The following is a 14,080-nucleotide window of genomic DNA, read 5'->3' as shown; positions in this document are numbered from 1 at the left end:
AAGGACGGGTATACCCAGTGAGCTGCAGAAAATGTGTGTGACAGGGAAAGTGGATCTAATACTGTGCATCTCTTGCACATTATTAAAAAAATAAAAGCAAGGGCTGGGGATTTAGCTCAGTGGTTCCGGCGCCTGCCTCACAAGCACAAGGTCCTTAGTACCAAAAAAAGAAAAAATAATAATAATAAAATAAAAGCAAAAATTGTGGCTTGGATCACAACTTCATTAGGGTTACAAAATCTGCCAAAAAACAAAGGGAAGGGCGTTGGAACGATGGTCCCTCAGAAAGGTAAAGGTAAGTCGCCCAGCCCAAAAATGGAGTTTCGGTTTCTGTGGAAAGAAAATATCCATTATTTTGGGTATTTAATTTTTGACTTCCAGCACTCAGGCTGGATGGAAGAGGAGCTCAGGGCACCATGTTCTGAGTTTGTATATAAATCCATGCTCTCTTTCCGAGAGTTTCCTTCCTTTGTGCAGCCAGGTCCCCCGTGGTGGCGGGGTAAGTGCTGGCAGTTGCCTTAGGAAATCAGAGCATCCCCTTGGAGAAGGGTCAACCAAGAGGGGGTGGGGGTGCGCGCATGTGCTGACCCGTGTGTGTGTGTGTGTGTGTGTGTGTGTGTGTGTGTGGGCGCGCGCGCTTTTGTGTGTGTATGTGTGTGTGTGCGGCAGGGAGGGGTTTTCATTCATCGGGAACCCAGCCTTTCCCAGGGAAGGCTAAAGCTGCTTGTGTGCACGGGACTCGCTCTTCCTTCCTGTCCCCTAGACGGGACAGAGAAATCACAAAGAAAACAAGGTTTCCAGTCTTAGAACAAAGCCCAGTCTTGCCCATAGTCTGACTGGGAGCAAAAGAGCACAATCCGGGGACACAGGGATTGTCGGAAATCAGCCCAAGGCGAAGGAATTTATGTTTCTAGAGAACAGCCCTCTTTCAAGTCATAATTTCTTAAAAGTTTGATAAGATCGTTCTGCTGTGAATATTCTGAGGTGTTTTTTTTTTCCTGTGTAAACAAATACCATTGGTAGCCAGAAGGAAAGGGCTTCTTTTGGAGGTCGTGTTGCACAAAGGAGTAAGGACTCCACAGAGAATTAGCAAATGAGGCTGTAAAAACTCCTCAATTCAGTGGCTCTCCTACTTTGACTGATTGGAGAGGTGACTGAGTAATTATATAGAGCTAAGATAAGAGTTCTGAATATTCCTTGGAGAAAGCAAAACAAGCAATCAACACAAGTCTCCCCCGTTTAGCAGCTCTCCAGGCTGGGAGAAAACTGTAATTCACAGGCTGTGACTTTTATAGCTATCTAAGTAGATTTAAAAGTCTGCTGTGGTAAGGAATGAATCTTACATTGTATTGGTTTTTCACTTGGAAAAGGTGAATAGATAAGTTTATGCAAGACTGCATTTGTCTTACTAAGAGGCTAATTAAATCTAGAGTCCTAAATTCTTTTTACTTATCTTACAGGTTAGATGGGGTATTTAACCAAATTGACACTTGATAACTAGAGGGTAAAATTATTTATTTCTTACAAATGTCAAATAATATTCCACATTCTGTATATCTATGAAGCCCCCCGTACATAATCTATGTGAAGTTTTCATACCCTTTGCCCAGAGTTGCTGGTCCACACCCACAGGAAAATGCTCTTACCCATCGCAGAGCCTGGTTCTTCCTAGCCCTTGGCCTCTGTAAAATTCTGTCTCTGTTGAAATTACAGAGCGCTGCTCACCCTGCCTTTCCTGGGGCCAACCTGCCGCGCAATCAGTAGGACCTGTCTGGCTGGTTTTCACTTCCCAGAAATGTCTAAAGCCCACATTTTTAAAACTTTCCCTCAGAGCATTGTATGTGTCCTCACTGCATCAACGCTGGAAGAGCTGGACTCTAATTGGTGGCCCAAACTTTGCAAAAATGCTTTGCTTGTTGTCACCAGTGCCTTTCCTGCCTGACCATGTTGTCATCTCAGTGCTTCTGCCCCTCAGCAGGTCCAGGCAGTGAGCCAGTGAACTCTCCGGACCCAGCTCGGCCGCACAGTTCCCTTCTGTGCTGTGCCCAGCACAACTGCCTGGCTCTCTGGCTGCTCCGCACACTCCTGGAGGTCTCGGCCGGTGCACTGTGCGAGGCCCTTCCTAGCAGATTTCATGGAAGCACTTCAAACCCAGCTTTCTGCAGCCTGGGGCTTGGAGGAATTAGGGGAGGTGAGCTCCGCCGCCGGCATGTTTAAAACAGAAAATGGCCAAGCTTCCAGAGGCCTTTCCTGGGAATACTTCTAAGATGTTGCTGGGATTTCACAGTGTCAGCCTCGATCTTATGACCTCTCAGAATAAACTTGGGAGTACATTTGGAGCTCTTTTTGGACCACAGCACCCTTAAAGACAGAATGTAGCATGGTCCCCTCACACATGGGAGAACTCATTTGCTGCAACCTCTAGACTCTGAGACTTCCCTAACTAGAATCTGTGGTTCTCAAGGCTGCATTGTTTTAGGAGTTTCCTGGCATGTAGTGGTGAATACGCAAAACATGTTGAATGAATGAGTAAATTAATCATTTGGTAAAGCATTTTGCAAATTTTGGGTCACAGATAAAGATTTCAGTTTTTGGCAAGTTTGATGCAGCCAGGACAGGTACAATGCTACGCCCTCAGTTTGCTGCCATATTGAAAATGGGCCTTCTGGGAAATATTGAATTCAGTCTGGTTATGCTTCTCAAGTCAGAAAGATGCTGGCACCCACTCAGTTAGGAGCCCCAGGATGACTTCCCTTACTGCATGCTCCATTAAAAACCCTGCTTAGGGCTGGGGATTTAGCTCAGTGGTTTTGCCGCCAGCTGTGCAAGCGCAAGGACCCGAATTCGATCCCCGGTACCAAAAAACCCCCCCCAAAAACCCCTGCTGAAACTCCCTTCTCTGCAAGTTACGATGTGCTCTCGTGAATCATCTAAGGGGTGGTGCTCCTTAAAACCAGCTCAGAGCAACCTCTGTACAGTAGTCTTTCTTGTCAAATTAATCCCCACATAAAAAGACACATCCCTGAGAAACTTAGTTTACTAGTTTGTCCCCAAGCTGCATGACAACCCCCAGAAAGCTCACACTTTGAGTCAACTCGCTTCCGCCTACCACTTTCTGCAATTTCAGTGCATGTTCTCTTGCTCTGTCCTGGGCAGTCATGGGAGTTTTACCTTCTCTAGGTCTCACATTCACCGACCTCTAGAGATTCTTCTCTTCACCTAATGCCTATCCAGAAGATCCTGGGTGGCCAGTAGCTGCCAAGTGACTGAGAGCACAGGAAGAAGGCTCCATCTTGAATTCTGCTCCTGGCCCTTCCAGGAGTCGATGTGTGACAGCCTCTTACCACTCACCTGAATCTTGTCCTGTTGCCGGGTGTGGGACATAAGAAGGTCTTCGGTGGGTAGCACGCCTTTGGGGAGCTCTGTTGTGGCCAGGCAGGCCCCAAACATCTGCAGCATCTGCGCAGTGGTCTTCAAGGTCAAGGCAAAATTTTCTATGGCCTGGAAGGTCAGACGATTGTAACAATGCAGAGCAATTAACCTTCACTAATATGCTCTCAAAGGAAGGGCACAGAGCTTGCTACCATTTCTGTAGTGCCAGCAATGGGCCACCCATTGTCCCTTCTACTATGCATCTATATATTGTTTCAATAATACACAGGGGGAGATATTTTAACTCCCTTTTTAGAGGAGGGAACAGGAGCATCAATACGCTGTGAGTTGTCCAACACCAAATTACTTGGGCAGTAAAAAGATAGGATCCAACCAAGGTCACAGTGTCTCAAGGCTGGGCCTTTGTTCATTACCCCAAGAACACCTAACATGAAGTCTGACTCGGAATTCTATACAAGGGTGGACTCATCCCCCCTTCTAACAAACCTGACTTTCCCTTTATCCCCCACATCTTCCTCTCTCCGCTCCTTCCCCTCACACACACCTGTGCCTGTGCCCGCTGCCTATGAGAAGCCTGTCAAATGCTTGGGAGGATATGACAGTTGGAGGAAAAGATGAATGCGGCGATTAGGGCACTTGTGACCTTTCAGGGCGATGACTCCCTTAAAACCATCTGTCAGATGTGGTTTGGGGACCTCTGCTTGCCACAGACTTATAAAGTTTGCCCGTCCTGTGTTCTTTCCACTTGGATCTCTACACTGCTATTAAATAAATATGTGCTAACTGGTCAGTGGCTTCTCAGCTAATACCCCACGTGAGGCAGCGACACATTAGCAGGCTGCTTAGGGAAGCGCGTGGCCTGTGCTAGAGAAAGCAGCTCGGCTCAAAGGAGTCAGGCGCAGTTTGAGTCCCATGAATCATCCTGCCTGCCAGATTGTGCTTCCACACCCACTGCTGCTCTGCTGCTGAGACAATTCTGCCCCTGAACGGCAAGCCATGTCACATTCGTTTTCATGCCCCGGGGCATGGTACTGTGCCTTTCACACACCGGGGACCAGTAAACAGCTGTGGAAAGCAAAGAGGCCTACCGAATTTTCATTTGGGAAGAAATAACCTCGTTTTCGATGTTACCAGAGAATATTTCTGAAAACCCAAACCCATATTGTAAAGAATGCACCAGATCTGATGGGGGTGCATAACTACATCAGAGGTCGGAGCGGGGGATGGCATGAGAAAACTTTGAGAACACTGCCCACCTTCTCCTACCAAAGTCTTCTCTACTTCAGTCATTGGTATCCTTGAAGCTTTGCCAGAGGGGAATCTCCCTATTAGCACGCTGCTTGGGCAGCCATAACCTTCAACATTACAGTATTTCTGGTCTGGAAAGCCAGACAAATACTTTTGTGAAAACCTTTCAATATATCAAAGTTAGTATGGTCACATAATCTAGTATCTGTATATGACACACTTATAATTGTATCACTAATGACCTGTGATGAAAAACATAAAAGAAAAAACATCACCAGGGGAATAATAAGAACATGTAAGGTTATGATGTATTTTGCTTTATATGCATGGCCTTTTCTAGTGCAGCTTAGTTATCATCATCACCCTAGACTCTATAGATGAGGGCGCTAAGGCATGTGGAGGTGAAGTGATTTCCCTGAAGTCATATAAAAAAATAAATGGCAGAAGTGGGTTTGAAGCCAGGTGATCTGGCTCCTTGGCTGTACTCAAAAGCACTCACTACATTTTGCTATTTTAGCAAAGTCGGATTTAAAACTAGATCCACAGAAGAGCTTGATCCTGAGAGTTGAAGATGTGAATTAGAGTCCAGCTTCTGATCCTCCCTAACAGTACGACCTTGGATAAGCCTGGTAACGCCATCGCTGAGCCCTAGAGTCTGCATTGGGAAGACAGGGGTGACACTTTCTGTTCTGCAGAGTTTGGGTTTTTTAATTTTTCTTTCAGTGCTGGGGTTTGAGCCCAGGGCCTTATGAATGCTTGGCAAGCGAGCAACGTCCCCAGTCATGTGAGGTTTTTTGAGGATCAAAAAAGAACAGCAAAAGTGATCTTGGAGCCAGTGGAGTATCTTAAAAGTGTGGTAATAAAGACAGCGACCCACAGCGTCAGGGGTGAGGCCTACAAATGTCATCCTGAAAACACAAGAGAGCCGGAGTGTTCCGTGGAGGTTACCTATTAACAACTTAATTTGATTCCATGTCATTCCATGAATAATCACTTTGGAAATGGCACAGAGGACCTGGTCTTGATAGGAGAATTAAAAAGAGCTTGGTTGGCCATCTGACCTTGGATAAGTCTCCTTTTTACTCTGAAGGTCAGTTGCCTTATCTGTAAAATAAATTGATTCAAGTAAACAATCTTTAGTATCTTTTGAGGTCTAATTTTCTGAGTCTCATTCAAAGATGTGACATCCAGAAAGCATACTGTCACACACACATACCCACACACAAAATGGATCTATATATTTTAATCATAATATATAAAACAATATTTATATGTGTTTCTACTCTAATTATTTCCAGTTATATGTGTGTCTAAAAAAGTATGCATAAAGTATTTATGAGGCATGTAAAGAATATTGCTGGTCTTTCAGTACTAGTTGCATTTTAGCATGTATTTTAACACCTCCACAACCGCAAAACCATGTCTACAAAGTAGGTCTAGCAGGGCAGGAAGTGTGCACACGTTTGCTCAAGACATCCCTAAATAACCAGTCTTCATGAACTTAGTCTTCTCTAATTCTCTAAGTTCTTAAAGAACTATTTGATATTAAAGCATACATCTTTAACATATATTTGCCGTAAGTTGTCTTGGCTCAAAAAAAGATTTGAGGTAATTTGAAAATCATGAACAACATTAAAAACAAGTGACTGGTAGAGAAATCAGAGCAAAGGGGAAAGCTAGCTAGCTAGCCCAACAAGGATGGTGAGACAGTAACTTCTTTTTGATTATTTAAAGTTCCAAGTGTCTAGGAAGTGAAAAAATAAGGCCTGGGAGCACCTTAGGTTGTATGTGGCCTAATGAAATTCAGCCTGGAAGACCCTCACCACAGTCACTCATTTATGCCATCGATAGCATTCTACATGCGCTTTCTTCCACATCTTTCATGGTTAGATTTACTTAGAATTATGTGGTCATAAAAAACTGACCATTCCCAAAGCTAGGTGTAGTGGTGCACGCCTTCAGTCCTAGCCATTGGGAGACTGAGGTATGAGGATCGCTGGGAGTTTGAGGCCAGCCTAGGCTGCATAGCAAGTTCAAGGCCAGCCTGAACTACATACCAAGACTCTCTCTCAAAAAAAAAAAAAAAAAAATCTCCCACTCCCACTCCAATGAGATTATCTAGGAGTCACCTTTTTTTGAAGGCTGGAAGTTCAAGGTCAAGGTGCAGCTGGCTTGGAGTCTGGTGAGAGCCTGTTCCTCACAAGATGGTGCCTTCTCTGCCTCCTCATGGGCAGGAGCCCAAAGCCACTCTCTTGAACCTCTTACTAAGGCAGTAATCTTTCTCAGGAGGGTAGAGCTCTCATGACTTGGTCACCCCAAAGCCCTTCTTCTGAATACTACCACAGTGGATCCTAGCATATTTAATTTGGGGTTGGGAGGTACACCAATAGCAGTAAGTTTTATTTTCACTTTTCCCTCAATATTCCTGAACCTTCTAGATTAGCAATAACAACCACCAATACAAATAAGTGGGAAAAAGTAAAATACCATACCAGGAATGATTAAAAAAAAGTTCAATTAAAAAAAACCTTACTACAGAAAAAGACACACTGCCAAGAACAATGGGATAAGTATGTTTGAAGCAAGGGGGGATTGAGGGATTCCATGGCAATGCGTTTTTTACTGTAATAAATTTTTTATTTAAAAATTCACTAAGTTGTTGATCACTTCTCATTGATGAAACATTTATGTCAATTTCTGTTAAGTAAAAACATAACAGTATATCCTCACCACCTTTTTTCACTGGATCTGGCACTGCAAGTCTTCCGGCTCTTCCCCAAAGTCAAAATGACCATGAAAGGGAAACATTTTGAATTGATTTATGGCAGCACAACTAAAGACACTCAGGAAAGAGAACTTCGAGAACTGCTTAAGAAAGTGGCAAGAGTGATGGGATAAATGTATCTGAAGTGAGGGAGAGGGCTCTGAGGGAGATTAGTGACAATGTGTCGTTTAAAACATTTTTAAGCATCCACTATATTTTTTGATCATACTTTGTATATCAGGCTCTGTATTACTTTCCACATCAAACATTCAGGTAGCTTTTGTTAGTTCAAGGTTTCTCAACATTGGCATTATTCTTATTTTGAACTGGACATTTTTTTGTTGTGGAGGCCATTTTGTGCAAGATGTTTATTAGCAGGGTCCCTGGCCCACACCCACTAGCAGCCTAAAACTACCTCTTTTCAAGTTATGACTACAAAAACTATCTGTAGACATTGGTAAATGTCCTGTAGGGGCAAACTGACTCCCAGCAGAGAGCCAGAGTGTTGGTCCCATTTAACGCAGGAGGAACCGGGCTTGATAACTCACTCTCGGCCAGACAGTGAGTAAGGGGGACAGGATTTTAATGCAGCTAATTCTGACTTCCTGTCCACTGTATACAGGAATCACCTGGGGAGTTTTATGCATTGAAAATGTCCGAGATTCATCCCAGTTCAAGTCATTTCCCTGAGGTCTATACAGCATGGTATGGTGTTTTTGAAAACTCCCCAAGTGTACTCTAGGTCAAGGCTCTCAAAACCCCCAGATCAGAAGTTGCAGGGAGCTCAGGCAGTCAGCAGGGGAAACCGCAGCCTCTTCCCTCACACCATGCTTCTTCCCCACCCCACGGCTGAGAAATTCCAGTTTTCCTAGCACCGGGCGGTCACGAGCAGGGACCTTTCCTCTGTGGGCCGTCAGCTCCCCTGGCTTCTGGAAACCCTGGAGAGGTGGTGAGACACCCGCAAGCTGATACTCACAGTGCGATGATTTACCCACTGGCTGTGGCGATATTCCAAAGTTCCCCCTAGCTCCCGAGTCAGCTGGCTTTTGTCAATGTAGCCATGAAGGTCGGAAACGGAGTTTAGCATGATGATCTGTAAGGGGGAAAAATATAATATATACCTCATAGACCATTAAATAGCTCATCTAGTTCTCCTGTTAAACAATATTTCAGCTTTGCCTTATCAGACATTTGTAGCCAAAGAAGGTTGTTATATAGCAGGGAACTATTTTCAGTCTCTTTCCATTTTTCCCTTTCAGACGAGGAATACCAAAATGTCATATGGCCTGTGACAAAATGGTGACTTGGATTGGGATGTTCAGTTTCAGGCTACTGAGAAGACAGGACTTGCTTTAGGGGACTTTTTTTCCAAAGTTCTCAAGCTAAGGTATACTTTTCAATCACCAAAATCAAGGGCTGTGCTGAGGCCGAGAAGTCTGGACTGAGAATCCCAACAAAGTGTGGTTTGATGAATGTCAAAATAAAGTTAGAACACAGGAATTTGCAGAGCCTGGATTGAAAAGAGCCACGAGAGAGTTACAGCCCTCTGAACTGTGTGGAAGGGTCCCTCATTGATCTTGCATGGAGGAGATGGGGAGGTAATAGTGAGGGAGTTTTCATAAACTAAGAATTCCGCTGATGAACAAATACCCACACATCTAGAGAAAGCCAACATATTCCAAACTGGCCCCTTCTGCTCCTCTATGGCAGGGCTGACCTGGGCATGATCCATGCTGTCTGATTCGGGACTGCTGGGTATCACACCCCCTGCTTACTCCTAGCCAGGGACTAGGACTCCTCATGCCTATCTCTGAAACACAGCCCCTGTCCCTTTTACTAGCAACCTTATATGCATATTTTTATTCCTCATTGATTATTATAAAAATTGATTCTTGATCAGACATAAAAGAATGTGGACTTTCTACCATTATTATATAGCGGCAGTGGCGAACCTATGGCACGCATGCCTCAGCAGGCTGTTTGTATTGCTGAAAGCTCTAAAAGGTTCACCATCACTGGTATACAGTATTAGTCAAGTGATAAATCTACCCTGGAATGACAAAGATAAATTAGGGCCAAATACTATAGGTGAAACAAAATTACAAAAAAAAAATTATTTACTCATTGAATAGGTATTGAACTGCTAATAAATACCAGGTACTGGGAAATAAAATCATAAGTGTTCAAAGACCTAATTCAAAAATGGGCATCTGAAATGAACAGACATTTCTCAAAAACAGACAAAGAAGTAAAAGCAGCAAATAAAATATGAAAAAATGTTCAACATCACTGGTCATTCAAGAGATGCAGATGAAAACAACACTGAGATTCCACCTCACCCCAGTAAGTATGGCTGCTATTAAGAAATCATCCAATAACAAATGCTGGCGGGGTTGTGGGGAAAAAGGAACCCTTCTCCATTGTTGGTGGGAGTGCAGACTGGTGCAACCACTGTGGAAATCAGTATGGAGATACCTCAAAGAACTAGGCTTAGAGGTCCCATTCGACCCAGCTATCTCCCTGCTGGGGATCTTCCCCAAAGAATTAAAAGAATCATACCACAGTGATATATGTGCGCCCATGTTTATAGCAGCACAGTTTGTAATAGGGAAAGCTTGGAAACAGCCCAAGTGCCCATCAACTGGAAGCTGGATAAAGAAGATGTGGTTTTTTAAATAAAATGGAGTACTACTCAGCCATACAGAATGAGAAACTAGAGACATTTATAGCTAAATGAATGCATATTGAGGCCATCCTCTTAAGTGAAATAAATAGGACACACATGTGTAAATATCGAATAGTTTCTCTAGTGTGAGAAACTGAAAGTGTAAGTAAGGATACATATGGATGAAATGGCCTAATAACATATTTCTCGGATTGTGTTTCCATCGCGTGTCATATGACTGTATAGAAATTTAAATTAGGGAAATGTTTGGCTTATGTGGAGTCTGCTAGCTAACTGGAGTTTTTTTCCAGACTATTATTTGTTCAGTGTTGGTTTTGGGGTCCTTTCTGAAACAAATCACATCCTCTGGTGTCTTGTTGGTGCTTGAGATGCTTTTTTAAATAATATGGAAACATGTTTAAGTGCTTCTCAGTTTTGCTTTGGTTGAGTTCTACTGTATTTGAATATTATTGTAGTTTTTTTCCCCTTGCATTGTTCTTCTTTGAATGGTTTTAATTTTTGTATGTGTGTATGTTTGATAAAAAAGTTATTTTTAAAAATTTTAAAAAAATCATAAGTGTGAAGGGCCATGCCTGTGAGGAACCTAGGTTTAGTGGAATTTGATTACTACCTATTCCTGTTAGTCTGGTTGGGCCTATGACTTCCTCCACTTCTGAAAACAGTTTGAATATTTGAAAAATTATGTTTATAATATAAGAAAGAACCCTGAATCTACTTATGATATTTCCTCCTAAAGTTTTAAATCACTTATGGGAGTTTCATAAAGGTTTTCAGTCTTTGAAAATTAGAAATTATAGGACAGGTAACAAGAAGTTATCAAGTTAAAAATGGCTTCTGCATTTCTATGGCAACATCTGGAATCTAAAAAGATACACCTGGGCTGGGGATTTAGTTCAGTGGTTCTGCCTCCTGCCTCACAAGTGGAAGGACCCGGGTTCGATCTCTGATACCAAAAAATAAATAAAATAAAAAGATACACCTATGTAGGACTTTGTGTTGGACATAAGCCACTTTGTCCCCCAGCCAGCACTGTCAGAAATGGATCCTGCTGGCTGCCTGATTCCCTTCATTTAAACGAGAGGGAAGGGCTTCCCCACACTCACTCGGCTGCTGCCTTCTCATCTTAAGCTGATGAAGGCCACGAGGAATTTTACATTAAAAGCCAAAAGTGAAAGCTAAAATTGAAAATTGAAAAAGAAAGATATCAGCAGGCTCAATACTTTTAATATTGAGCTGTAGATTCACAGCAACCCCAATCAAAATCCCAACAGACCTTTTGTGGAAATCGACAAGCTGGTTCTAAAATTCATAGGCAAATGCAAAAGATGCAATTTTGAAAAAGAAGAACAAGTCGGATGACTCACACTACCTGGTTTCAAGACTCATTAACTACAGTAAGTAAGCAAGAGTGCAGCAATGGCAAAAGACAGAGATCAAAGGAACAAAACGGAGTCCTGAAATAGACTCATACAGATACGGTCAACTGATTTTTAACTTTTTGTTTTGAAGTATTCGCAGGAAGTTGCAAAGATAGTACAGAGAAGTCCCATGTACTTTTACTAAGCTTCCCCTGCCCCACTGCCTACACCTGTATAATTATAGTACCATGTCAAAGCAACAATGTGCAATGGGTGAAATGTGTGTAGAGCACTACCATTTCCTCACATGTGTAGATGCCTGTGATCTCCAGTACGGTCAGGATGCAGAACCATCCCATCACCACAAAGATCCCCCTTGTGCCTCCTTATGGTTATACCCTTCCACCCCCTGCCACCCCTGAATCTTGGAAAATGCTAATCTGACTTTTGACAAAGGGGCAGAGGCAATTAACTTGATGAGAAATAATTCCATTTTCAACAAACGGTGCTGGAACACTGGAGATCCTCATGTGGAAAATGGGACCTCAACCCACACTCCACATCTTATATAAAAATTAACTCAAAAATGGATCACAGATTTAAATGTAAAAATATAAAATTTAGAAGGAAATTGGTAGTATGATAAGAAATATATTTGGTCTTTGTCCCAGGTGCTTGGTACAGAGCCCCTAAAAGCCCTTGGAATTTCCTGAGTGATAAGAGTGTCTTTTGTTTTACATGATGAACCTGTTTGGGTCAGACTTGAGTTTATACTCATAGAGTGACCTAGGATAAGACCCCATGGCCTTGGGATGGGGCTAGTCACCTGAAAGAGTAAATAATTACAGGTTGGAACTCTCAGCCCCACCCATCGACCTTAGGAGCTTACAATGGAGACTGAGCTTTATGAAAACTCCTCAGCAAGGAGCTCTGCAGAGCTTCTAGGTGGTGGAAACGTTAGGGTGCGGGGAGAGTAGAGTGTCCAGAAGTTCCAAGCCCCTTTGCCCATACCTGGGTCTACACATCTCTTCCACCTGGCTCTTTCATAATTGTATCCTTTATAATAAGCTGGTAAATATAAGCGCTTGCTTGAGCTCTATGAACCATTCTGGCCAATTAGTGAACCCAAGAAAGGGGTCATGGGAACTTCTAATTTACAGCTTGTTGATGAGAAGCACAAGAGGCCCCAACTTGAGGTTGGCATTTGGAAGCAGTATTGTGGGACGGACAGATCAGAATGGAATTGCTCAGTTGGTGTAGGGAGAGCTGGAGAATCATGTGATGAGGAGAAACCACATATTAGGTATCAGCGTGAGCAGAGAAGTGGTGAATGAGTGAGGAAAATCTTGGGCAAATGCTTGGGCAAGGCAGAGTTCTGAAGCAGCACACCAAAAGCAAACCCATAAAAGAAGGGTTGATCAACCGGACTTCATCCAAACTTAGAACATTTACTCTGCAAAAGCCACTGTTTAGAAGAATGAAAATGTTACCCCCAGCTGAGAGGAAATACCTGCAGGTCACCTATCTGACAATGACTTCTATCCAGGATATATAAAGAAGTCTCAAAGCTCAACAATAAGAATGCAATACTTTTAATAATAGCAAACATTTGAACAGAAGCTTCACCAGAGGAGATACACAGATGGAAACCAAACTCATGAAAGGAGGTTCATTCCATTAGTCATCAGGGAAATGTAAATGAAGACTGTTGTGATTTACCACCATACATCTGAATAGAATGGCCAAAAGTTGCTAAAATTACCCTTGTTTTTGCTCAGGTGGCTGAGATAGTAAGCAGCTGGAATTCTTACACAGGGCTAGTAGGAATGCAAAATAGTACAGCCACTCTGAAAAACAGTTTGGCAATTTCTTTCTTTTTTTTTTTTTTGGTACCAGGGATCGAACTTGGGTCCTTGCACTTGCAAGGCAGGTGGTGGAACCACTGAGCTAAATCCCCAGCCCTGCTTAAATTCTTTTATTGGTACATTTTAGGTATACAATACGTTTACATTTATCCTTGGGTCCTTGTACCTGTACATGATGTATCTTGGTTCTTATTTTTTCCCCATTACCTGTGCGCCCTTCCCTGCCTCCACCCTTCCGTATTTACGTAGACTTTGTTTCCATTTTTTTCTTTTCTCATGATTTTTTCTTTCCCTTCTTTCCTTTCTCCTTCTCTTCCCACTTCCCCTACCCCTTTGAGCCTTTTCTTCCTATTTCAAATTATCAATTATTCATTTTAATCCTTATTTACACTTTCAGTTTCTCACACTAGAAAAACTATTCGGTATTTACACATGTGTGTCCTGTTTATTTCACTTAAGAGTATGGTCTCAATGTGCATCCATTTAGGTATAAATGTCTCTAGTTTCTCATTCTTTATGGCTGAGTAGTACTCCATTTTATAAAAAAACAAACAAACCACATCTTCTTTATCCAGTTTCCAGTTGGTGGGCACTTGGGCTGTTTTGAAGCTTTAGCTATTACAAACTGTGTCGCTATAAACATGGGTGCACATATATCGCTGTGGTATGATTCTTTTAATTCTTTTGGGAAGATCCCCAGCAGAGGAATAGCTGGGTCGAATGGGACCTCTAAGCCTAGTTCTTTGAGGTATCTCCATACTGATTT

At 42.7% G+C, this 14,080-nt stretch overlaps 1 protein-coding gene across 7 annotated transcripts in view; it reads right to left on the bottom strand.

Moving 5' to 3' along the window:
* The window catches only part of Mcf2l2 (MCF.2 cell line derived transforming sequence-like 2), a 237,566-nt gene that overhangs the window by 141,543 nt on the left and 81,943 nt on the right, over positions 1–14,080 (bottom strand). For all 7 annotated transcript variants that reach the window (XM_004834923.3, XM_021256429.2, XM_004834925.4 and 4 more), the window contains exons 6-7: positions 8,382–8,498; positions 3,352–3,501 (exon numbers count right to left, since the gene is read on the bottom strand). In XM_004834923.3, coding sequence (XP_004834980.2) covers positions 3,352–3,501; positions 8,382–8,498 — 267 coding nt within the window. The remainder of the gene's footprint in view (positions 1–3,351; positions 3,502–8,381; positions 8,499–14,080) is intronic.

This window comes from Heterocephalus glaber, unplaced genomic scaffold, assembly GCF_053883595.1.
Source record: "Heterocephalus glaber isolate CG9 unplaced genomic scaffold, H.glaber_assembly_v1.0 deba00001504, whole genome shotgun sequence".
NCBI lineage: Eukaryota > Metazoa > Chordata > Mammalia > Rodentia > Bathyergidae > Heterocephalus > Heterocephalus glaber.
This window is presented reverse-complemented; position numbering and strand designations above follow the sequence as displayed.